Source organism: Colletes latitarsis, chromosome 11 (assembly GCF_051014445.1).
Source record: "Colletes latitarsis isolate SP2378_abdomen chromosome 11, iyColLati1, whole genome shotgun sequence".
NCBI classification, from domain to species: Eukaryota; Metazoa; Arthropoda; class Insecta; order Hymenoptera; family Colletidae; genus Colletes; species Colletes latitarsis.
In genome coordinates this window covers 21,662,578-21,689,146 of record NC_135144.1, presented here as the reverse complement: position 1 = coordinate 21,689,146, position 26,569 = coordinate 21,662,578, and the positions used below count along the sequence as shown (strand labels likewise).

At 38.1% G+C, this 26,569-nt stretch overlaps 1 protein-coding gene across 17 annotated transcripts in view; it reads right to left on the bottom strand.

Moving 5' to 3' along the window:
• The window catches only part of Nrm (neuromusculin), a 457,462-nt gene that overhangs the window by 62,994 nt on the left and 367,899 nt on the right, over positions 1 to 26,569 (bottom strand). For 12 of the 17 annotated variants that reach the window (XR_013080582.1, XR_013080588.1, XR_013080585.1 and 9 more), the window contains exons 8-17: positions 22,935 to 23,046; positions 20,387 to 20,565; positions 17,178 to 17,522; positions 16,040 to 16,306; positions 13,712 to 14,068; positions 12,847 to 13,107; positions 10,589 to 10,846; positions 7,393 to 7,410; positions 5,525 to 5,665; positions 3,035 to 3,071 (exon numbers count right to left, since the gene is read on the bottom strand). Coding sequence is in view for 7 of the 17 variants with exons in the window: in XM_076776376.1 (XP_076632491.1) it covers positions 3,035 to 3,071; positions 5,525 to 5,665; positions 7,393 to 7,410; positions 10,589 to 10,846; positions 12,847 to 13,107; positions 13,712 to 14,068; positions 16,040 to 16,306; positions 17,178 to 17,522; positions 20,387 to 20,565; positions 22,935 to 23,046 (1,975 nt within the window). In the remaining 10 variants the exon portion in view is untranslated. The remainder of the gene's footprint in view (positions 1 to 3,034; positions 3,072 to 5,524; positions 5,666 to 7,392; positions 7,411 to 10,588; positions 10,847 to 12,846; positions 13,108 to 13,711; positions 14,069 to 16,039; positions 16,307 to 17,177; positions 17,523 to 20,386; positions 20,566 to 22,934; positions 23,047 to 26,569) is intronic. The other 5 variants (XR_013080587.1, XR_013080589.1, XR_013080590.1 and 2 more) reach the window with 3 other exon arrangements.

Sequence of the window (26,569 nt, the reverse complement as noted above, 5' to 3'; positions counted from 1 at the left end):
ATAGCCCGGTCGAACCGAAAAATTCATATCGTCGAAAGGATTCTTCGTTTCAGGTCACGATTAGAACGACGGTCAAGCCAATAATAGAGAGCTTTCCAACTCATCGAGCATGCAACCCTTCACCTACCTTTCACCTCGAGAAGTGTCTCCGCGGCGGAATAGAACCGCGTCGCCATTGTAACGGAGATCAGTATAAACTAATCGTCTCTAAATTATGCAACAAAGGCGGGCTGCATTCGAATAACAAAGAACCTTTCCCCCCCCCCCCCCCGTCCTATTCATTTACGCGTGCAACCCTTACCTGTGCCCCTCTATGCGGACTTCGACAGTAAACTATTATAAGCCGGAAGTGGTCACTAAATTATGCAACGGAACATGCATTCAGGCGTGGAGGAAGACGGGACGAGAAACGTCAGGGGGGAGGGAGGAGGAGTGCGATGTCTCGGCTTCCTGTGTGAGATCGGAGATTGGAGACAATCTCGTGCACACTACACATATCATGGGGCTGCTGTTACGTTAACACACACCAATAAAGTCGATAAGTCACGACTCCCATAATACGTAAATACGATTACACCACTACGAAGGCCGGAGGGTGACGAAAAGTGTCGTGGCGTTTGGAAATTTACTCAGACGATAGCTATGGAATTATATGAAAACCTTATTCGTCGATAAAGCTACAAATCTATCAAGTTTTATGAAGTAATATTGAATCTGAGTGAAAGTTGTCCTGCTATTTTATTAATTATTTTACTCGAGTCGAATCGGCGTTTTTGAGCTCAAGGTCGTTCCAAGGTCATTGATTTTTGTTTAGAAATTCGCAACGCTATAATTAAAAAGAAATTTGCAGCCTTTGACTTTTGCACGAATCAAAATTTCGCGACACGACTAAATAAATTTTCGTATATTACGTGAATATAAATAATAAAAAATGATTAAGCGTTTATATTCCAACTCGTCGCACCGTCGTTACCCTTTGATGCAAGTCTTCATTTGCACCCGGCGATCTAGCTAGGAGAAAAATACGTCGAGCATGCGATAGGACGATTCTATCGTTCTGTGGGTGTGTACAATGGCGTCTACGGTAAAAGGCGGAGGATTCGTGTTGCGGCGCAATATGCAGTAGAACTTGGATTATTGTATGAGAACCGTGTTCTTTAATTGGAAATAACGGTCGCTTAAAACGAGCGACGTTAGACCGGGAAGCGAAGATATACTGTCTAAGCGAGGCTCCTTTTCGTTTGGGATCGGTTACCTCGATCGTTGCGTGGCCCTCGATCGTTGCACCGAGTTTCCCGCGATCTTTTGCAATAATCGAGACTCTACTGCGAACAGAAGACACATCCCTTATGATCATTGCGGCGTAGCGATCGTTTTATTTACCATAAATTGGGATTCCTGGCAGTCTTTGATGTTTTTCAAGGATCCCTGGGAAATTGAAGGCGTACGGGGTACACGACCCAATACGAAGTTGTTCTTTGTGCAAAAACGAATCGAAAATGTGCAGTGAAATTTTCTCACGGAAGTCTCCGTTTTCGAGAAAATTAATTCCGAAATATTAAAAGTGATTATTTTGACATTTGTTAACGTGTCTGTTCGGTGATAATATTCTCTTGTTCCTTGTGGATTTTAGTATCTTTTAAGCAGTCAGAATCTAAAATATCGATGGAAGTAGAAACAGTGAGCCATAGACAGACAGGTTGCCAAGTTTCACTGAATATCACTTTTCTTGGAAACGAAGCCTCCCATCGAATCATCGTACCCCACATTTTCGGCTCATTTGTCCTCGTAAAATTCGACACACGTGGACGACACTGTTGGAAACTTTTTTCGATACAATATCCAAGCATGTGCTGGTTATACACGCAGACACAAACTTACCAATCCTCTATAAACACATCCATCACCGCAGTAAACCATCAACAGGACGCTCAGATCAACGTTAGATCAGATTCCACACAGAACACATCCAAATATCGAAACACATTACAAACACATTTAAAATACTAATTTAAATTTCTCTATCTCGATTCGTGTCCTTTCGTTGCTGAAATTATATAACGCGCCACGCCTTAAAACAATTAAAAAATTATAAATTTTTACATTTAAATTCCAATTAGAGAGATATCAAAAACAAATTTGCCCCTCGATCGAACCCCAATTTGTCACTATTGCTCCGTCGAACGCAACGAATCGTTTTTCTTTTGTTTTCCATTTTTATATAGAGAATATTCGATCACCGTTCGAGTAATTTAATCCATAATCGCTTTCTAGTCGATTGAGTCATCTGTCTCGAGACGCTGTCCATCGTAATAACAATGGCGTACGAAAGTTTCTTAATTCATCAGTACCAGTTCTTTGGCACGGCGGTGTTACACAATCCTCTTCGGATCCGTGGCTTGTTAAGCTGCCGATACGTGGATCCGATAATTCCATCGATCAATCGTATAACGAGATTTACCAAGGACGAGTTAGTAACCGGTGCTCTGCGGATATCGTGGCATCGCCAGTACCCATATACAGCCATACACGTACACGAGCTCAGCGTTATATACATCGAAATTAATTCTACCAAATTATTAGCGTACCGGGACGTGCGCATGCGTGCCTTTCATACAGCGAAAAATATTATTAAAAGTCGACCAAACTCGCGAACAACGAATAAATGTCTCGCATCCTAAACCAAACAAATTTGCCACCCCTTGTTTTGGACAAGGAAATTTTGTGTTTGACGCAGAGAAATTTACTCCATTTTATCCGTTTCCCTCAGTCTATGCAATTTATTAAGCGCGTTTAATACATTTCGATCGTGTTTTCATTTAAGGATGGATTGTAGTTTACAGTGAAATTAAATTCGATTCGTTGCTCGTGAAATTTGCCCGACTCTCGAGACGAAGACTGAAGAAGAACGAAGAGAAGCCGAACGACACCGAGAAGAATACTGAGAGAATCGATGAAAGGAATACGGCGAAAGAGAAAAGAAGAGCGAAGGTTTAAAGTTAGCGCCAAACGTGGGCTGGTATTTCGTACTTACTGTTCGCGTTCCTCCAGCTCGACCACCCGATTACTGTCTGTGTTTTGTTTAGCAAGTCCAAATTAAAAAGTAGAGCAGAAACGAATCAGTTTTCCTGTGTTAGTGGGTGGCTACTGCACACGAAAACCGGTGCCGGCTGCTGCGCGCACGAGGACCAAATTAATAGTATATAATTGCAACTTCAAATGTAGTAAAAGTTACAAAGGCTCAGTGAGCTATATTCGAAGCTATTAAAAGCTATTCGAAGCTATTCGAAGCTACACGAAGCTATTCAAAGCTACATGAAGCTATTCGAAGCTACATGAAGCTATTCGAAGCTATTTACTAAGCTATATTCGTAGCTACACGAAGCTATTCGAAGCTACACGAAGCTATTCGAAGCTACACGTAGCTATTCGAAGTTACACGAAGCTACACGAAGCTACACGAAGCTATTCGAAGCTACACGAAGCTATTCAAAGCTACATGAAGCTATTCGAAGCTACATGAAGCTATTCGAAGCTACATGAAGCTATTCGAAGCTATTTACTAAGCTATATTCGTAGCTACACGAAGCTATTCGAAGCTACACGAAGCTATTCGAAGCTACACGAAGCTATTCGAAGCTACACGAAGCTACACGAAGCTATTCGAAGCTACACGAAGCTATTCGAAGCTATTTGGAGCTATTTATGCGAGACTGAATGTTGGCGCTTCAGTAAAGAGGAGTAATAAAATTATGAAAACGACGAAATTTAATTTGGGAAGTCCTTTTCAGCGAATGCAGACGTAGTTAGACGATCTACAGATGGCGATCGATAAGATTTGCACGCCTCCTCGTCCTCGCAGCAACGCAGCACCGGCTCGTATACTTAACAATTTTTGTATATGTATATGTACTTGTCTTTTACATTCAAATGAGAAATTCGCATTGTCCATCTACTTTATACGGTTACGTAACATAATAGACATGCTTCTCTTGTAACTAGCATGAACTATGCGATAATAACAACGCAAAATAATGTATGCAGTGCCGTGATTTATGCAAATCTGGCTGCAGTCATCCGATCGCGATATTAAAGTTTCACCAACGTGACAACTTTATTGCTCGTTATACGAACGTACCGTACGGTGCAATGAAACTTCGTAATTATGCGACGTATTAAGTAATTAATACTTGAATACAATCCTGATCGAGGCGACGAAAAAATTAATTCAATTTTCTTGTACCTCTCGTACGCGATGACATACAAGCTATTGCGAATATTAAATATTTTATGAAACTGTTTCTCGATATAGCAGAACACTCGAAAGAAATTTCACGTAATTTTAATGAAATGCGAAACTTCGTAAACCAGTAACCGAGCAACGAATTTTGCAAATTTATTAAATTGCACGCTTTCTACAAATTGAAATATATCATTACATACAGAATCGAGTAGGAAAAGCATACACGTGACAAATGTCTGCAGCCAGTTCTGACGAGAGAAATTGTATTTTTTTTACAAACGCATGATGTTTCGGGTGTCCCTCAAGTCGAACTAACAAATTACAGTTGACAAATACTCGAAAAATTTGAATGTACAAACGGTGCTTGTCCTCGACAATCGAAGCTGTCTATTCAATTTAATAGTCTCGTTTCGTCGCGACGATATTTCTGTCGTAATAATTTTACTCGATGATTACGAATGGCGTTTTTCGAAATGAACGATGCATCGAATGGCCTACTAGGAAATGTGCTGCGTCAAAGGAGCTAACTATTTCTCGTTTTTTCAATATTGACGGTAACTCGTGAGGTTCAGCTACGACAAATATGCATTACATGCCTTGTCCTCGTTTAGGCCAACAAATTAATCTCCATAATATATCGTTAAATTACGCAGACTACGTTTACTATGCGAATTCTATTTAATACGTGTAATCCATCTTTGTGCGTGTACGAGAGAATACATTTTTCAAAGCTTGTTTCGTAAAAGTTTCGCGAATACCGTGTGGAAATATTATTACGAGACTCCTGGCACGATATTAAACTTTTCAAATAATGCGTATTTATCGTGTACCGTCGTCGTGAAAATAAACAATGTAAATGTTGCGTTCGATGAGTGTGATATATTCGTTGTAAACGTCGTTTGATTTTAATTTGGACTTTTTCGAGAATTCAGTGTCACATGTTTTACTAAGCATAATAAATGAACTGTAAGAGAGCTAAGCGAGTAATGTATTATGGGATATCGAATAAATTGTTACGCCCGAAAGCAGCAGCAAGGAACAATATAAATTTGTCAGTTATTCGATAAACAATTGTTAACGAGAGCTTTCGAATACTTTGTTCCCGCTTCAAAGTACAATTTTTGTTAGTTTTCAGAGCCACGATATCTATTAAATTTCAATATTCACGTGATCTTTACGACGTTGTTGTAATATTAAATAAAGTCCATCGGATAAGTCATGCGAATCGTGAGTAGCAGATCACAATGACAGACACATAATAGGGAACAGAACGTAACTTACATTTCATTTGGCTACGTTTGCGACGACAAACGATGAAGATCACCACGCAGATGATTATTATCACAAGTATGAGGACTACTGCAGCCACGATCACTATCAGAAGGATATTTCCCTCCAGCTGGTGCCACCAGGGAATATGGCCTGGAACAAATATCAATTTCATATTACGTACGATAAATTTTATTTTTCAAAGATATTTGAGAAACTTGGGGGCGTTAAAATATTGTAATAAGACTCGTTCGATATTTTTGATACGATGCAATATTTGGTAACTGATTTTTTATCCCAGTTCGATGGTCGTTAAATACTTCGTTGGAGTTCTCTTCGTTCGAATTTCGTGCGGTTGAATTTGATTAAAAAAAAAATATTCGAGAGATTTAGGAGTGTTAAAAAATTGTAATAAGATATATTAGAAACTCTTAACGCGATGCAATAACTGGTAATTAATTTATTGACCCAGTTCGATGGTCATTGAATACTTCGTTGGAGTTCTCTTCGTTCGAATTTCGTGCGGTTGAATTTGATTAAAAAAAAAATATTCGAGAGATTTAGGGGTGTTAACAAATTGTTATAAGATATATTAGAAACTCTTAACGCGATGCAATAACTGGTAATTAATTTATTGACCCAGTTCGATGGTCATTGAATACTTCGTTTGAGTTCTCTTCGTTCGAATTTCGTGCGGTTGAATTTGATTAAAAAAAAAATATTCGAGAGATTTAGGAGCGTTAAAAAATTGTAATAAGATATATTAGAAACTCTTAACGCGATGCAATAATTGGTAATTAATTTATTGACCCAGTTCGATGGTCGTTAAATACTTCGTTTGAGTTCTCTTCGTTCGAATTTCGTGCGGTTGAATTTGATTAAAAAAAAAAAATTCGAGAGATTTAGGAGTGTTAAAAAATTGTAATAAGATATATTAGAAACTCTTAACGCGATGCAATAACTGGTAATTAATTTATTGACCCAGTTCGATGGTCATTGAATACTTCGTTTGAGTTCTCTTCGTTCGAATTTCGTGCGGTTGAATTTGATTAAAAAAAAAATATTCGAGAGATTTAGGAGCGTTAAAAAATTGTAATAAGATATATTAGAAACTCTTAACGCGATGCAATAATTGGTAATTAATTTATTGACCCAGTTCGATGGTCATTAAATACTTCGTTTGAGTTCTCTTCGTTCGAATTTCGTGCGGTTGAATTTGATTAAAAAAAAAATATTCGAGAGATTTAGGAGCGTTAAAAAATTGTAATAAGATATATTAGAAACTCTTAACGCGATGCAATAACTGGTAATTAATTTATTGACCCAGTTCGATGGTCATTAAATATTTTGTTCGCGTTCTCTTTATTCAAATTTCGCGCCACTTGGGACGAGGTTAGTTTTCGCTGGAAGAATAACTTAGAAATTTCCGTGTCAAGCCGCAGAAGGTTGAGTCTGATCGATGCTATTTCACAGAAATCATTGGCTGTTGGCAACAGAATAACAGAGTGGAATAGTTGCAATTCAGATTTCCAGCCGCAGCTGCGAACTATCATGAATACGAAGATGGTGGCGATCTTCGAGCGTGGATTTTCATATTTCTACTCGAATCTAATCGGCCATTTTGTTATTCCAGAAGTTTCCACGTCACAGTCCTCCATTTTAATTAATTTCGTAGGACATCTTGTACAATTCGGTAAAATAATCGTTTAACGAACTTTCTGATACTTTCTGAAATTCTATTTTATAGGCTGAGTAGGATAACAAGCAATTTTTTTTCTATTCTGCGTACTATAAAGTATAATAATTAATCAATAGCTAAATTGTTTTACTTCTACAGAAATTCTTCGCTACGTATATAGGATAATAATTGAAGAACTTACCTCTATGTCCATGGTGAGCTAAGAAGGAACAAAGAATGTTGAAAGCGCACTATATATTTAAGTTAATTATTTATGAAAGTCTAAAGTGGAACGATATTACGTTCAACGTGTTTCAGTAGCGTATCTCGTCGATGTATTAAATTATAAGATATGTTAACTGTTAACTCCGTAGTTGGTTCGGGGAGTTAATTATACAGCAAATCAATTTCTTGATCTACAAAAACAACAAAAAATATTCAAGTTTAACAATAAACAAGGAATGGTACGAATTGATATTCTTGATTTTCGTCTTATTTTGGCCTCTAGAATCTGGTAAGTACTTCGTACGACACGAAATACGAAAAAAGTTACAAATATAAAATCTTTCTTTATTGTGAAAAAATCAAAATTCCAATTTATCCCTATTTTGTGCATGGATGTGTAGTTTCTCTGTACAAATGCAGAAAAAAAAATCATTGATATCCAACGAGAAAAATAAAAAAATGTGCTATTTTTTAACATATTGTTTAAACAAATAAAAGTTTTGCAAATCTCTTTACGCCATCAAATTCGCCGTTTAAAAACATAAATTTCATCCATTTGAAGCACACCCCTATCTCTGATAGTTTCCGAGGTATTCAACAAAGTTCAAAAATGTTTTGAACCCCCAACTTTGAGGGCTGATTTCAACCCCTTAATGTGAATATTAGTAACTACAAAAAATACGTGTCTAATAGATTTATGAGAACTACATAATTGCGAAGTTTCATCAAAATTGAAGATTTACAGCTCGGAATGGTCTTTGTTCTAGTGACTACCCTAAGTCCTGGTGGTCAACACGTGAGGGTTTGCGATACATCAATTGCCATCGAGGATGGTTTAACCGGAAACCGTTTCCAGAGATATTTGAAACCAGCATCCGGCCAGACTTAGTCATTTAGAAATTGTATTCAGTCCGTGAAAAATTGTGACTTCCTCAAAAATGGCGCTGTTCATTGTCGACTGCAGCGGGAACCCTTCATGTGGCGGCAACAGATACAACGAAGCTATTACTATGAAAATTTTAATAACGTCCCCAGACAATGTTTATAGCAAATTTATTTAATCGGTCGGATATTCACATTCCCGCGGGGATAGTTTCATTTTCCCTGGAAGAAATGATAACACTTAAGGAGTCGGGGGTTGAATGTCCCAATGGAGGGATTTTCTATGTGTTTCACATTTGTTTAGTAACTTTACAGCGTAAAAAGATTACTAAGATGCCAAACTACCGAAAAGAAAATTTATACAATATCAGCTTCCATTACTTTTTACTCTACGCAAGAATCAGTTCAAACGTTCGCTTTCGAATATGCAATAATAATTGTCAAACTATTTTTCGTATATGTAAATCGATATAATCGACTGAATATCAAAATTATTTGAATATAAATTGAAAATTAGTTTCTTCTAACGACGAGTTTAAACATAGAAATTAATCGAATTTATAGAGAGAACGTAACGATATAAATTTAACAAAAAGTCGCGTCTCGCGAAATGTAAACACGCTGTAAGACTTTAATGGTATTTATTGTTTTACAGGATTTAAACATTTTCCTGTTGGGAATTTTCCATTCGACGCCCCTTGTAAACGCGTCAAAAAAGTTTAATTACTGCCTTTGAATTACGAAACATGTAAATATCGCGAAAAATACTCATTTATATTTTTCAAGCACCGCCTCAAAGCTTTGTGTTTGTTACAAAGTTGTTTAAAATTCATGTTGTCAGGCATCTACATAAAACTCTAATAAAAGTATAACTTTTTTCATCGTTCCGAACCTTATTTCCGTTTAATATTTACATATCATCTACGTACGATTAACAAATGAGGCGTGAATTTTAATTAAAATTAGTTTGAAGCACATTTTCGTTCGATTACAATGCGAAATTAATTGTCCTCTTAGTGATTTAACGTTCAAAACGAACGAGAAATGCAAATCGTCGATGAATGGCGCCGAGGCGAATCGTGGCGCCAAATTTAATTGCGAATTTCGACCGTCCAAGGAAAATCGAATTCGCGAACTTTTAAGTTCGACGTACGGGAGGACGTTTTCGCCCCCGAGACCTTCGATTCACGATTCAAGCGTATAAAAAATTAAAACTCCGCCTCGATATTACTTTCGTAATAATTTTTGTAACCGCGAAGGATCGTGCTCGTAATTTATTCAGAGTTACTTAAAAAATGCTAAGTTCCGAGCGATTAACTTTTACCGGGGAATATTAAATTCAAAGTATTCTAATTGAGAGATTAATTGCTTTGAAGACGAAAATTTAGCTGGACGAATGATAATTTCAATTTCTGTTTTAGCGATTCACATAATGTTAATGCAATGTTTCGAAAGACTTTCTTTGTGCCTCAATAAAATTCACAAATCCGATCTGCTTACCTCCGAGCGAGTAGCAGGCAACTTGAAAGGGAACTTTTGCCATTGCATTTTTCGAAAGCTTCCCCCGTACTCCTTCCTCGATCGCTTTGGTTTCCTTAATCTCGCGCTTTGAGACTCCCAACGGCTCGGACAATATAGGGTACACACGCGAGTTATAACCAGAGACGATGTAACGCGAGAATTACGACGGGGAATGTAATATCAAGGGACGAGAGATGACTATGGCGATGGAATTCGTTTAAGCATAAAAATTCCCAGTAGTTTCGGTCGGAATTTCTTTCATAATTAAATCGCAAGTTTTAAAACCGACCGTCATAATGCACTCCTTCGCGTCATTATTATGACACTGCGTAATGCTCGGGAAACCTAACCTCCCTTAAATTGCATTTGAAGTACACGGAGTGAATACAAAGAAATAATTATGATTATACGTTCCTGGCTATTATCAATATAATCTGTGCATTTAGTGTCGCGTAAGAGCCACATTCGATCAGTCGAAACTAATCGATGTATAGTCGAGCGCCATTTGCAATTCTGTCGACGATAAAATCTCGACGAATAATTTGATATTATAAATATTCAAAGAGGAGTTAAATTCTGTTTAGAAATCGACGGTGCAAAATTTATAAATCAATTGCAGTTATAAACTCTTCGAATAATATATTGGACTTGTAAATGCTGTTGACGATAAGAACTCGAGGAATAACGAAAGAGTTAAATTCCGTTTTACGATCCTATTTAAGATTTTGTGCAAATTTAATTTAATGGTAGTTTTTTTTATTTAGACGTACCTGGAACGTCGCGCTCACAGGCAGTCGAGTAGCCAATAGAGTTGTTCGCAACGCAAACATATGTCCGGAAATTTGTTACCGAGGTATCGAGCCGAATGTAGCTTTTCCCATTTCGTATCTCGGCGATCTGTTCCAACGTGTCGTTGTCACTCTTCAGAGACCAAACGAAATCGGTCTCCTTTGGATTAGCTATCGCGGAGCACACCACGTAATCCTCGCCGCCTATTCGTTCCTTTTCCACTTGACATTCCGGCTTAACTGTGAAATTGAAAATGTTCGAATTTGACGTTGGTTTTCGACGAACACGCCACACCTGAAAGTACACTGGTTCCTTCAAACCGGAGTCGGGCAAAATTTCGTTCGAACAATAAATAACAGCTACTCGCTCGCGACGTTTACACGGTCCAATGGTTAAATTTCTGTCGGTTCCGGATAACTGAAATGTTCACATTGCAGTTAAACGGGTCTTCATTTATTACTCGACGCTTCCAAACAAGATTTTGCCCATTTCCGACGAAGAAATAGTATCGGGTGGGCTCTTTAGTTTAGAGTTAATACTATTTTTTAAACGAAGGATTTCTTTTGAGTATGGTTACTCGATGTAATTTCGTTCGAACAATAAATAACCCATAGCTATGACGTTTACACGGTCCAACGGTTAAATTTCTGTCGATCCCGGATAACTGAAATGTTCACATTGCAGTTAAACGGGTCTTCATTTATTACTCGACGCTTCCAAACAAGATTTTGTCCATTTTCGACGAAGAAATAGTATCGGATGGGCTCTTTAGTTTAGAGTTAATACTATTTTTTAAACGAAGGATTTCTTTTGAGTATGGTTACTCGATGTAATTTCGTTCGAACAATAAATAACCCATAGCTATGACGTTTACACGGTCCAACGGTTAAATTTCTGTCGATCCCGGATAACTGAAATGTTCACATTGCAGTTAAACGGGTCTTCATTTATTACTCGACGCTTCCAAACAAGATTTTGCCCATTTTCGAGGAAGAAAAAGTATCGGATGGGCTTTTTAGTTTAGAGTTAATACTATTTTTTAAACGAAGGATTTCTTTTGAGTATGGTTACTCGATGTAATTTCGTTCGAACAATAAATAACCCATAGCTATGACGTTTACACGGTCCAACGGTTAAATTTCTGTCGACCCCGGATAACTGAAATGTTCACATTGCAGTTAAACGGGTCTTCATTTATTACTCGACGCTTCCAAACAAGATTTTGCCCATTTTCGAGGAAGAAAAAGTATCGGGTGGGCTCTTTAGTTTAGAGTTAATACTATTTTTTAAACGAAGGATTTCTTTTGTGAATGGTTAGTCGATTTAAATATTTCTTACGGTAAAATATAGAGGAAGTAAATATGAGAAAAATGTAGAGATACTGAAAATTTAAAAATCAAATTGCTTCCGCATTTGGAGGGGTACTCTATACAAGGAGAATTGTTTCTATAATTGTTCCACAATCTGATTACTTTTCACCACGGAGCGGTGAAATTTTGCACGCTTTGCTTACGTAACAAAGTTAAATTTAAAAGTGGAATTAAGAGGGGAATGATAATATGCAGCGCGTTACCAGAAAGTGACGGAATAATGCAGGATATTAGTATGTATAAGATAACAGGATAATAGTATATAGGATTAAGAGAATCATGGAAACGTAGCACTCGCGGGCAGGATAAATGCGAAGTTTGTCCTATGTATTAAAATGTTTGCACGGAAATTATATCGCGTTATTACTGTAAACAGAATTTTAAATTCGTCACTCGTAATTACTGTTCCGTAATCCGGACCGAAAGTTTGCGAATATTTCGTTGGCTCTTAATATTTATATTCGCCTGACGTTCCGGTTCCTCTATATACAGGGTGTACATGAAGCTTGAAATTTCTAAAAAGTGTCATCACCTTCGACACTAAATAAAATTATATTTATTAAACGCGAGTAAAATATTTCTACAATTTTTTAAATCGTATATCAGGAAGTACGTCTACACTTTTCTACGTTAAAAATTTGTTTACCCCCTTGCGATAAGCATTTTTATCTTTTAAAAATTGACATAGAAATAACTGATAAAAATGCCAATTTTGCGGAGGGTTGATCGTTATTAATGTTTGTTTCTTTTTTTGTTAAAAAAAAAAGCTATTTCTTTTGCTTGAAACGTTCCAGGGTTCGCAGACCGAAAATCTCTTTCAATATTTGAATGTCACTCGAAGCACGGGCTGCAAATGTTTCTTTACTTACATTGAACATTCATGACCATGGAAATGTTCCTGCTTCCATGGCGGTTCGATGCCTCGCAGTAGTAAGTTCCGCTGCTGCGCCGTGGCACCGGCACTTTTAAATCGAAAACACGACCCTCGACGATGATGTCCGTGGAGCCCTCCCGAAACCAGTGGAACGTGGGCTCCGGATGCGCCTTCGCGTTGCAATTCACCGTTTCCGGTATCGTGTCCACGATGACGTTTATTATTTTCTTCGAGATCGTCATATTTTCCGGGGGAACTTGCGATCAAAAATTCATCTCCTTTAAACCTTAACACTATACCGCTATCACCGATCAATCACTAATTTTTTAATTCTCGACTGGTACCGCGAAACATTTCAAAAATACGCTACTGAAAAATAAAAAAACAATTCTACACACAATTTATCGTTCCCTCGCGACACAATTTTCACGTACACTATTTCCCCCACTACTACCATTTTCTTTTGGTCTTTTTAGCTTTCATTAACGATAATAATTACCCCTATTTTATTCCCGTGGCTACACAAAATAACAGAGCGCAATATTACAAATAAAATAAATGGAGTCAACCCCCGATTTGGGGTTAAAAGAGAATGAAACTTGAGAAAATTTAAATTTAAAATTGCAGTAGATTCGTTTTACCAAAATATTATTTCTTTTTCGAGGTCTCTTCGATAGTTTTCTGTAGTGGATATCGTTTATCCGGGTGAAAATGGGCGTCAGTTATCCGGGTAGTGGTCTAATTCGTCGCACACTCGAGCGTGGACGATTTAACGAGCGGCGTATAATTACCCGGGAGCCCTTTATCAGTCAGTCTGTCGTTCAAGTAATCTCGCGTCGCTCGAAATCAAGAGGACTTACATTCCACGTGAAAGTGAGTGCTGCTGTTAACCCCGGAACCGATGCCGTTGCTGCTGCTCTCGCAAGTGAATTGGACGTTGTTTTCGACCCTGTCTAGCTGACCACCCGTCCATGCGGTCAAGTTCCACACCAGGGACGACTGGATGCTTTCAAAGTCGTTCGTTCGTGGATCGGGCGGGTGATAAACGTTCGACAGATAGTATCGATTCGTTTTTGAGAAATCCATAGGTACGCCGCCCTTCAGCCAGGAAATATTGCAAATGGGCGCGCACTCCACCCAGCACATGATGCTAACGTTCGGGGAATTGTACACGAAGCCGTGATAAGGGGGCAGTTTCTTGATAAACTCGGGCGCCGCTATTGACAATCAAAGAACAAGTTCAGCTGCCTTTCCCATCCATTACTCCCGGAGATAAGGGCGCTACGTTCTGTCAAACTCGATTTCTCCCGTTCCCGAATACCCCACCAACCATGGAGTTTCGAATTTATTTCTCTCCTCGACTTTTCGCGAGTTGCTTTCTATTCGGGAGCACAACTGTTTTTCTATTTTTAAATATTTTTAAATTAAAATTTTGGAAAATAGAGGGGGTGAAAATGTTTGAAAATACTTTTGTCTAATTTACAAAACTCCGAAAACAGTACAGTACTTGTACATTTCTCGATATCTTCAGTAATTTAACCCCTTAACGTTCATGCCCGAGTTTGACTGCTTTGGAAAACGATATTTGTTTAATCTAATGGTTTAAGGGATGATAATATTTGTTTTCATTCAAATTATACGTTGGATACAACATTGTAAGTAACAAAAACCGCATTTTTAGAAACAAATCCAATAAAGAAAACTGATCACCCTTGGTTAACCCAAAAAATATGAGCGTTAAGAGGTTAAGAGTTATACGAGTTCGAACAAAATGGCTCACTCTGAATATTAAGGTAGGTTTTGTTTCATTGTTTTTCTATTTCTAGATATTTCAGTTTCAAATTAAAATTTCATATATTCTTCTCTGAAAGAAATTAAAATTTTGAAAATATAGAAGGGGTGAAGGGGTTACACGAGTTCAAACAAAATGGCTCACTCTGAATGTAAGGGGAGGTTTCGTTTCATTGTTTTTCTATTTCTAGATATTCCAGTTTCAAATTAAAATTTTTAGAAAACAGAGGGGGCGAGAATGTTTGAAAATGCTTTTGTCTAATTTACGAAACTCCGAAAACAGTACAGCTCTTGTACATTTCTCGATATCTTCAGTAATTTAACCCCTAAACGTTCATGCCCGAGTTTGACTGCTTTGGAAAACGATATTTGTTTAATCTAATGGTTTGAGGGATGATAATATTTGTTTTCATTCTAATTATACGTTGGATACAACATTGTAAGTAACAAAAACCGCATTTTTAGAAACAAATCCAATAAAGAAAACTGGTCACTCTTGGTTAACCCAAAAAATATGAGCGTTAAGAGGTTAAGAGTTATACGAGTTCGAACAAAATGGCTCACTCTGAATATTAAGGTAGGTTTCGTTTCATTGTTTTTCTATTTCTAGATATTTCAGTTTCAAATTAAAATTTCATATATTCTTCTCTGAAAGAAATTAAAATTTTGAAAATATAGAAGGGGTGAAAATGTTTGAAAATGCTTTTGACTAATTTACAAAACTCCGAAAACAGTACAGCTTTTGTACATTTCTCGATATCTTTAGTAATTTAAGAGTTACACGAGTTCAAACAAAATGGCTCACTCTGAATGTAAGGGTAGGTTTCGTTTCATTGTTTTTCCATTTTTAGATATTCCAGTTTCAAATTAAAATTTGGAAAACAGAGGGGGCGAGAATGTTTGAAAATGCTTTTGTCTAATTTACGAAACTCCGAAAACAGTACAGCTCTTGTACATTTCTCGATATTTTTAGTAATTTAAGAGTTACACAAGCACGAATAAAACAGGTCACTCTGAATACAAGGGTTCTCCCTTATGGTGGAAAAATAGCAACTTCGAAATAGGAGTCGTTGAATGGGGAAAGTTTCGCGAAAGTCTGAAAGGAATTTTTTTAATTAGGAAACATTCCACTTAAGATTTTACAAAAATAATAGAAGTTACCCAAGAGATTAAATATGGAGAACCGTATGCAATTAGAAAGAAATAATCGCAAGGTTTTTCGTCGTTCTGTGCCCAACGATTTCTGAGCAAAAGTCATCCTCAGCCGTCTAAGCGATTCCAATATATTCTCGGTATTATCTAACTGGTCCCGAAGTTAACGTCACGCGAAAGACGTATCGCGGATTTATTCGTCCCGGGAATTAGAAACTTTTTCAACTAACTTTACAACAACTCACCAGACACGTCGATAAACGTGGTGGCCGGGTCCCCGTCGCCGGCTTCATTGTAAGCGAGACAAGTAAAGTTCGCTTCAGTTTCCAAATTAACCGACTCGATGGTTAGGGTAGCATTGTTTTCATCCGGAAGTCTGTGAAGGCCTCGTAACCATTTGAAGCCAACTACCTTTGGTCGTCCTGGGTCCAGGACCGAGCACGTGATGGTCAATGGTCGCTCCTTTATTACCTGCTGAGGTTCGTACGAGATCGAAGCCGGGCCAGGTTTGTCTATTGTTTGCAACAGTAAAGGAAATCGTAATTTGAATTTCACCGGTTCCACCTCGACTACGGAATAACTCCAACCTTTAAACCGAGCTCCAAAACCTAGTATTTTTCTGGGCTCATATATTTTCACTAATTTATTTAAAGTGTATGACTTCAAACTGGATTCAAAATGGGTCCACTCTATGCATAGATCGTGATATCAAGTTAAACATTCATACGTCATTCTATAAACGATAGAAATGAAAATAAATACCATTTCCAGGCTGAGGGATCCAGGTTTTGAACACGTTTGAAGTATTTCAATCCACCGATCAGAAATGTAGATTGAAATAGTCAGAATTTCAGAGGCTCGAAAAAAGCTCTCTGTTGTCATGGAATATAATATTGGAAACGCAACACGAAGAAAGAGGAGCGTTTCGTCCTGGGCCTGTTGGTGGATTCATCGCTAAACTAGTCGAGATTACAATCGATAGTTTAGAAACGATGTATTTGTGTATACTAAAAAAAATTCTTTTCAATTTTGTAATCTATAATTCACTCGAGCCTTTGAAAGCCTTTAAAAACAGATATTTCTAGTTCCATGCTCCGCCATTTTACCCTACATAACTTCTGTTCTACTCCTTACTGAATTTACATTATTTTTATTTGGAAGACGATCGCTAATACGATTCGACGGGAGTTTTTAATAAAAATAATTATTTTATCAGAGCGCTGCGAGGATTAAATTTTGAGCCCCAAGTTTTTGGGGGAGATTCGAGGCGTCCGCACCTCCGAATCCTAGCAGCGGCAAAATAATTTAGATCAACGGGCTGAAAAGTCTCCCGTAGCCCGGAAAAAAGATTGGATCAAGGAATTAAAAATTAAAGGAGCTCACAATGGACTATAACGGGCGCACTCGGCGAAAGTGGTCCCCAGCCAGCGTCGTTCCTGCCCTCGCAAGAGTAGTTCCCGTGAGAGGAACGTCCCACTGCTTCCAGCAGCAACTTGCTCGGGTCGATATCGCAGAAAATTAAAGATTCCTCGGTCGTCGTCGTGGTCGCGGTGCTATTTCTCGAGCAATCCGGAAGTTCTTTCAGCAGGTCGCCGTCCAAATACCATCGGACGGCGATCAGGCTCGCTGGATTTCCAGAAACAACTTCGCAGGCCAAAGAGACGTTCAAACGGTCTGCCTCGTTCACGGGCGCCCTTGGATCCATTACCACTTCTACCACCGGTTTATCTATGGACAGACGAACGATGAAACAATAGATTGTTGGTACATCACGCAGGGAATCATAATATATTGGAAACATGGTGGTTGTTGAAGGCTACGGGGCTCTGTTATTTTCTAAATAAATGAAGATTCATTCTGTGGAATCGTTATCGTTTCGCAGAAAATGGCATTATCGCCAAAAATGATTTTACTTTATTGAATTCGTCTGTAAGTTTGGTAGGAATTGTTTGTTAATTACAATGGTCTATCTTGCGTTCTTGAAAATCGAAGTTCGAATTGGAGATTTATTAATTCTCTTCAGGATTTAGAAACCCTTAATTTCCGTATAAATTTCTGGACGAACGATTTGAAAATAATTCTCAAGAAATTCGTTTCTTTTTTTCTTTTTTATGAACCGTGTACACGATAAGTGCAAAACGGTTAAACCGATTACCATCCAAATTCGAGCCAATATTTCTTGTAACGTTCCATTTCGGCTCGCGGGCGGTTTTTCCCCACTTTTAATTCCGTTCATTGGTTATTACGAACGCGAGCAATCAATTTCGAGCGAGAATCGAATTTTCAACTTTTAATCTATCGTTCTCGCGCGAAAAAAGCTAAATACTGCGCGAGGTTCCCGCGGAACGGAGGAAAAACAACGAAGAAACTTTTTCGTTTCGTTTTATTCCGATAAATCGGAAGAGCTGAAAAATTTTTTCCGAGGAATATAGGTTGGGTTCATTACCATTTAAATGTAAATACTTCGCTGTAATTTGTTCTGTAATACATTCGAATACAATTTGTTCTTCAGCGAATGTTCACCGGTTTCTGCAAGCTTCTGTTGGTCTCTGCTGACCACTTCTGATATATCTGGCAACGAATAACGATCGCTACTTGCTACTACTTGCCCCTGCTAGTCTCTGCTAGCCTCAGTTTGTCTTTACTGGCCTTTGCTGCCCCTTGGAGGCCCCTACTGACCACTGCTGACCACTCCTGATATATCTGACAACGTATGACGATTGCTACTGACTACTGCTAGCCTCTACTTGCTTCTACTAGTCTTTGCGTGCCTCAGTTGACCACTGCAGATCACTCCTGATACTTACGTTACTACATTATTACTGTACATCATCTCAGAAGTATCAGTAGTGGTCAGCAGATGCACGCAGAGACCAGTGGAAGCAAGCAGAAGCTAGCAGTAGTCAGTAGCAATCGTCATACGTTGTTAGATATATCAGGAGTGGTCAGCAGTGGTCAGCAGTGGCCAGCAAAGGTCAGTAGAGGCAAACTGAAGCTAGCAGAGACCAGCAGGGGCAAGCAATAGCTAGTAGTAATCATTATACGTTGTCAGAAGTATCAAGAGTGGTCAGCAGTGGTCAGCAGTGGTCAGGAGTGGTCAGCAAAGGTCAGTAGAGGCAAACTGAAGCTAGCAGAGACCAGCAGTAGCTAGTAGTAATCGTTATACGTTGTCAGAAGTATCAAGAGTGGTCAGCAGTGGTCAGCTGTGGCCAGCAAAGGTCAGCAGTGGTCAAGAGTGGCCAGCAAAGGTCAGTAGAGGCAAACTGAAGCTAGCAGAGACCAGCAGTAGCTAGTAGTAATCGTTATACGTTGTCAGAAGTATCAAGAGTGGTCAGCAGTGGTCAGCAGTGGTCAGGAGTGGCCAGCAAAGGTCAGTAGAGGCAAACTGAAGCTAGCAGAGACCAGCAGTAGCTAGTAGTAATCGTTATACGTTGTCAGAAGTATCAGAAGTGGTCAGCAGTGGTCAGTAGAGGTCTGTAGGAAAATTCGAAAGTACCAGTTTGCCTTTCGAATCTCCGAAACTCTACGAGCTCGCGTACGCGTGATCTGGCACAGTGTGAGAAAGTGGAATGAGGTTCATCCGGGGCTGCGTCTGGCATCTCTGGATCCAATCAGCAGATTGGCCGGAACGTTTTTTTTATCCGCGAGGTAATCAAGATTTCAGCAAGTTGAAAACAAAAGAATTCGGTAACCGTCCGGCCGAAGTTTGCCCGGGCAGAAGGAGAAGCAACAATGGCGGAAAGGAGGCGGTTTGGAGGGGAGAGGGGAGGGGCCAACTAATTTTCTGCGTTCGAATTCTCTCCGGCCGGTACCCATGAATTATTTGGCAGGGAATACAACACCCCCGAGCGGTATTAAGGCTTGCAATTAGAATTTCATTGTATCGCCGTCGAGCTTACGGCGACGCGATGTTAACTTTACGGGAACGGTTGACCCGCTAAACCAATAACCAGCTGAGGAGGGAATTCTCGTTTAATCCACGGCGAAACGTTAACACGCTCGCGGAACCGGGTCCTTCGTTTTCCAACATCTTCCTCTTTCTTTGTCCCGATCGGTGCTGTGTTCGCGCATTTTGGCGCCCGGAACGGAGACAACAGAAGCCTCTCGTTTCATACGAAGCGTTTAAAAAATAATACAAAGTTTGAGAAGCTGAATTTACACGCTAAAATGAGTGAAAAATTTCTTGTGAACGAATACACATCTATGGTATTCTACTTTTCGAGTTACGGACTCGAAGAGAATGTTAGAAATTTAGTAGTGTGTTTCAGATTTGAGTTAACACGTTCACTGTCCATGACCCGTTTATGGGCCATACCACCACGCTATTAGATACGCCGCCGAGAGACCGGACAGTGAACGTGTCAGCTTCAAAAATTGAATTAACAAAATTCCATAAAACGTTAAGTTAAACGTTTCGTAATGAGTAAAAGTAATAAGATGGCGGGAGAAGAAAGTCAGAAAACATTTCGTGGTCTATTGGCAGTAAGATACGTTCCAAACAATGAAATTGCTCATTGCTCGTGGGAAGATTCATGAAACGGTTTGTGCAACTACCACGAAGACGGTGTCCCCGTTAATTAACGAACACTCACATAATACGGAGACTTCAACGATGTCTTCAGATTTCGACGACCCGACGTTATTGTCTAGAATGCATCTGTAAGAGCCTATGTCGGTGGGCGTTGCATTTTTCACAGTCAGGGCAGTTTGTTCCGTGATTCCTCCCTCGTAGTGGTCCTCCGTTAACGCTAATTCCTCACCGTTTCGCAGCCTGTAACACAAACACAACATGGCGTATTAATTTTTGCAAAAAGAATGGCAATTCGGACGAAGAATCCTAAGTTATGAAATTTTCTGAATATTTTCACTGGAAAATGTTTTATTTGAACAATTCTCTTCGTTGATTCGATAGTTTTGTGGTGGAAAATTGTACGCCGGTTTATAATTTGAAAATGTTTTATCAGTACTATGAAAAGTCTATGGTTCGTAAAAAGAATTAAAAAAATTGTACGCCATTTTAAAATTCAAAAATATTTCATCGATGCTATGAAAATTCTATGGAACAACAATTTGTGAATAGGATCGTGGAAATTTTCAAATGATCACGAACAATGGGGCCGATTTAAGATCGTTCTCGTTCCAAAGAAAATGGCGTCCCTGTTTGCTAAGTATCCAGCTGGCTGAGTTGCTACCCAGAATTCTCGTTCCGATCTTTATGTGGAAAACTCCTGGAAAATAGGGAATATTTGCTGACAAGTTTTGGGGGAACTTCGGATGTAAAGTAAAGGTTAGAAAACAGGTTAGCGTTCCGAGAAACGTTAACTCCAAAATGGCCGAAGTTCGCAGTAACCTAAAGACAAACGGATAACGAAAATGGCGGTGGTCTTGATATTTCAATTATTGCAAATTCCATCGATTTTCCACCCTAAATCATACAACAGAGTTAAACGTCGTTTTTCGAGGGGTGGAAAAAATTAATCTGCCCGGAAAGGAACGTTGACGGGGCTGAAAGTATGTTATAATCGAAAAAATAAACCCCAGAACCGTCACGAACGTTGCTATAATTAATTTATGGTTCGCGTATGAAACTTCGGAACATGCTTCGTAAGGCCACGTTGCGTACTAATGAGGCATATTCGTTGGAACAAAGGAAACGCGGCGGAGGGGTTCACGTGAGGCTGAACACGGAGTATGGCGCGACTATTAAACGAAAAAGAACGAAAACCGCGTACACGCGTATTAAAATAGCGAGAAAATTTACTTGGACAAGCAAATGTATGCAAATATTTGTTATCTAACTATTTAATTCGCAAAAGCTCTTTTTACTATTTTTATCAACATACAATATAAACAATATTTCTTACTAGTTCCTCTTTTTACAGACGTGTTTAACGTTCGTTAAATTTGTGCAATCCCTTAATACGTGTTATAGAATGGTCGTTTGTTTCTGCAATTTTTTTTTTGTGGTGCTTTCTTTTTTTCAAAGCGTGTCTAGCAATTTTTTGGACGAAATATTTTTCTAGGGAGCCCAGCATCGAAATTCTCGCTACATGCATCAGCGTGAAATATGGTTTTTAGAGCGGGCTACAGAAATATATAATAAATCATACCCCATAGATTCGCGCCTTCCTATTCGGACGTTTCGAGTGCTGCTGTTGAGTGATGTGCGCGGATACTCGAAATCCTTGCTTTTCAGGCTCCTACGATCTAAGTAGAGATCCTATCGTTCGATGTCATCGCGATTTACAAGAAGAAATCAAAAGGACCCAAGAAATTTATCGTGACGAGCAATCTTTACAAATTCCACGTAATTACAGAGTTTCGGAAAGTTTGAGAATTTTGCAAATATATTTTCAGCAAAAACTGAAGGCTAAGGAATTCCACAACTTTGTTTAAAAACGAAGTTTACTATTTTTATCTGTCTATCTATATTGTTCGTAACGTAAGACGAAACAGAAGAAAATTATTCTACGAATTAATCTAATGTTTTTATTTGCTATCGGCGAATGAAATTTGTCGATTTACTGCGACAAAATGAACGAAAAAATTCGATCGAAAATAGCTCGAAGTACGCTGATGTGACTTCTGGCGTAATTTTATGGAAAATTTGCACGCGAACGAGGCCAGAATAGTCGAATACAGTGGAACGTTGATTATAGAAAATAATAGGGATACAAAACATGTTCGATAAACGAATTTTCCTGCGAGGTCGAATATTTGAAAAATATGGCAAAATTTTATTCGAGTTACATATCCATTCCACTCGAAATCCCAGAATTTTTTAATCGAGAAAATATTCGGGTAACAATTTATTAAAATAAAAAACGAAAACCAAGGTAGAAAATTATTTCTAATAAATAAATATCTGTTTCAAAAACTGACTTTAAGCTTCGTTATTAAAACTATTCAATAATTTTCAGAAACGAGAAATAAATTGAAACTGTAATTAGAATTTCATTCGCTATTTTAAACATTGTTTTGTCCGTTGCGTACAACAGAAGCCATTTATGTGAAAATGTTTAAACCCACTTTTGTGCGGGAATTAATTCCAAAATTTCTTCGAAATTTAATAGCTTATCGCGACACGTTCGTAGATTCTAATATTAAAATTAAAAATAATCCATCGATCGTTTCGCTTACCATGTGACTTTTGTCAGCGTGGCTGGGTTGGCCTCGTAGTCGCAAAATATTAGGAAATCTTCGGTTTCGTTGACGGTGATGTTGTCCGGCTTCATTCTAACTATCGGTGGATCTGTAACAAAAATAACCGACGAAAAATTCAAGCAATTTTCGATTTATATTCGAGTCACGAACGAAAATCTAGAAATTATTCCTGGACAACGGAGAAACCTAAATAAAATGTTCCCGTAACTTGAAAAATTCTACACAAATTTTTCGTAGCATTGTCAGACTCAGCTTTGATATTAAAAAAATTATTTCCTGAGAAATACACCTGGTACAATGTTTACTTTCCATTAATTTCTGCCACGAGGAATATTTCAGCTCGCTGGTACACCGTATCTCGCGGGACACCCTGTATTTCCTTTGCTATTGTCGACTAAATTCCGGGCACATATTTTCCGATATTCCTGTGCATCGTACTTTGAAGATTTTCTACAGCCTTCGTTTGCGCGGCTGGAGAATACTTGAAACTTTTAAACTCCTTCCTGGACTTCGTTTTTTAGCGCCACGAGGCTACAGGTTCTCTACTTCCACCCCTTGGAATCTAAAATCTGTCGTCGTACGAAACTTCTCCATCTTTTTCTTTCCCTCCCCCGATAACACTGTTCGTCTCGTAAAAGAATAAATAAAAAGTCAAGTTCCTCAGCGTTTTCACGTTCCAATTTCTGATCGACTCTTAAACAAAAATTAATAATCGTGACGCGAAACGAATCGATCGTAACGTCGAAAAAGAACCGAAAACAATTTTCGTTTCGACTTTAGACGGTTCGCGAATAAAAAGGACGAATAAAAGGGCAATTTTACACAAAACAAACTCGATGGTTACTTTTTTTATATTTCCAACGATATCACAGATTTGATAACTTCACGGTTTCGTTCGTTCCACGCGACACAGTAAATTTCCATCTCCTTTTTTTCTCTCCTCGGCGCAGTATATCATTCAATTTGGCACAGTGTTCTCTGACGTCATATTTTCCAAGTTGCTCTTTTTACGCGATACGTGCTTCCGCATAAAACCGTCGCGAAATAAGGCCCTCGACGCTTTTTCAACTTCCCCCAGAATCGTCCTTGATCATCCATCGTTAATTAAATTGCCCATATTTTAGAATCAAAATTAAAAGGTATTCGACAACGCTGAGAAGTTCTGAGACGATGAAAGAGACCTTTAAGATCATAATGGAATCACAAGGTCCTTCATGCATTACGAAAAGTGACATTTTTAGGGTCCAATCGCAAACATAAATATTCCAGTCTGCCTTGGTTTAGGAGATGGCGGTGGTTAGAAATACAGTAGATTCTCTGCAATGTGTTAAACGAGAATGGTCTACGACCAATGGTTAGTCTTCCAGTGGCGTATTTGTCTCTTTCCGAAGATACAGAGAGGAGGGGGGGAAACTCAATTATTCGTGCACGTATAGCTCTACTATTGATGTATTTCTTCAGGCGTGCAATTACAAATTGTGCCATTGAAGGGCTGCTTTGGTCTGTCGAATTTCCCATTCAACTTTTTTACTTTGTAAGTATTTAAAATCTAGATCGTTGAATTACTGACCGTAGTATTGCTGTAAATACTGTCTTGCAGAGACGTCTAAGGATCGTACTTTCCAACAATTAACTGAAAATACTAGAAAAAAGCTACTCTGATAAAAACAATTGCAACAGTGACAGGGAGAACGAAATTCGGGTGGAATAATGGTGGAAAATTGGCTTTAACGAATCAGACGTACGAAAATTAAATTGAAATCGATTCGAGTACTAATTCCATTAAAAACTACCCCGATACTCTAATTATTGGTACTTTGTTAATGCGATAAGATTTTCCCCGGTATCTTTTGAACCCGTTAATTAATAAAGTACCGATTTTATCCTCTTCTAAACCTAATTGCACCCTTTAATAAACCTCTCGTGTGCGTTCTCGACCGGAATATGCGGGCGTCACGTGGTCTTTTCACCAGAAAGGGTGCGTTGTAAATTATAATCGTGGACTCGAAACACATAGTCGTAGCACGTTTCCCTACAAAATTCCTAACGGTCGAATAAGCAGCCCTCAAAGCCATTCTCGAGCTAATTAAACTCGATACTGCGTTTCTAGACACTTTCTACGACTTCTTCACCCGCAGTATAAACTTTTACCCAGTATCCATCTTGGATACTCACTGATCCGACCGCAGGAATTTGCTTCCGGTAGAAATTGCTTAAGTTCAAACACTCGTTAAACCTCTAAACCTTAAAGGTGATGTATAATAGATCCCTCACTCGATAACAGTATAGCACCTTTAAAGCGCAACTTCGGTTTTCAAATCCATTTTATATTCTTTCCTGTATATAATAAGAAAAATGACGAAAATTTTTCGTTGAATTTGAAACATTTCAAATCATTATGAAAAAATTATTTTAGACTGCGGGGGTCAATTACAATCATTTTTGGTGAATAGACGTACCCTCGAAATCCTATCCATTTTCTAGAAAAAAATTTGAGAAGGTGTGAAATTTTTCGACGAAATTAAAAAATTTCGAATCTTTCTAGAAAAATTATTTTTAGTTGCAGGGGTCAATTGCAATCATTTTTGGTGAATAAACATACCCTCGAAATTCTACCCATTTTCTAGAAAAAAATTCGAGAAAGTGTGAAATTTTTCGACAAAATTAAAAAATTTCGAATCCTTCTAGAAAAATTATTTTTAGTTGCAGGGGTCTATTACAATTATTTTTGGTGAATAGACATACCCTCGAAATTCTACCCATTTTCTAGAAAAAAATTCGAGAAGGTGTGAAATTTTTCGACGAAATTAAAAAATTTCGAATTCTTCTAGAAAAATTATTTTTAGTTGCAGGGGTCAATTGCAATCATTTTTGGTGAATAAACATACCCACGAAATTCAACGCATTTCTGAGAAAAAAATTCAGGAAGGTGGACAAATTTTTCGACGAAATTAAAAAATTTCGAATCCTTCTAGAAAAATTATTTTTAGTTGCAGGGGTCTATTACTATCATTTTTGGTGAATAGACATACCCTCGAAATTCTACCCATTTTCTAGAAAAAAATTCGAAAAGGTGTGAAATTTTTCGACGAAATTAAAAAATTTTAAATCCTTCTAGAAAAATTATTTTTAGTTGCAGGGGTCAATTGCAATCATTTTTGGTGAAAAGATATACCCTCGAAATTCTACCCATTTTCTAGAAAAAAATTCGAGAAGGTGTGAAATTTTTCGACGAAATTAAAAAATTTTAAATCTTTCTAGAAAAATTATTTTTAGTTGCAGGGGTCAATTGCAATCATTTTTGGTGAAAAGATATACCCTCGAAATCCTATCCATTTTCGAGAAAAAAATTCAGGAAAGGGGGCAAATTTTTCGACGAAATTAAAAAATTTCGAATCCTTCTAGAAAAATTATTTTTAGTTACGGGGGTCAATTGCAATCATTTTTGGTGAATAGACATACCCTCGAAATTCTACCCATTTTCTAGAAAAAAATTCAGGAAGGTGGACAAATTTTTCGACGAAATTAAAAAATTTCGAATCCTTCTAGAAAAATTATTTTTAGTTGCAGGGGTCAATTGCAATCATTTTTGGTGAATAGACATATCCTCG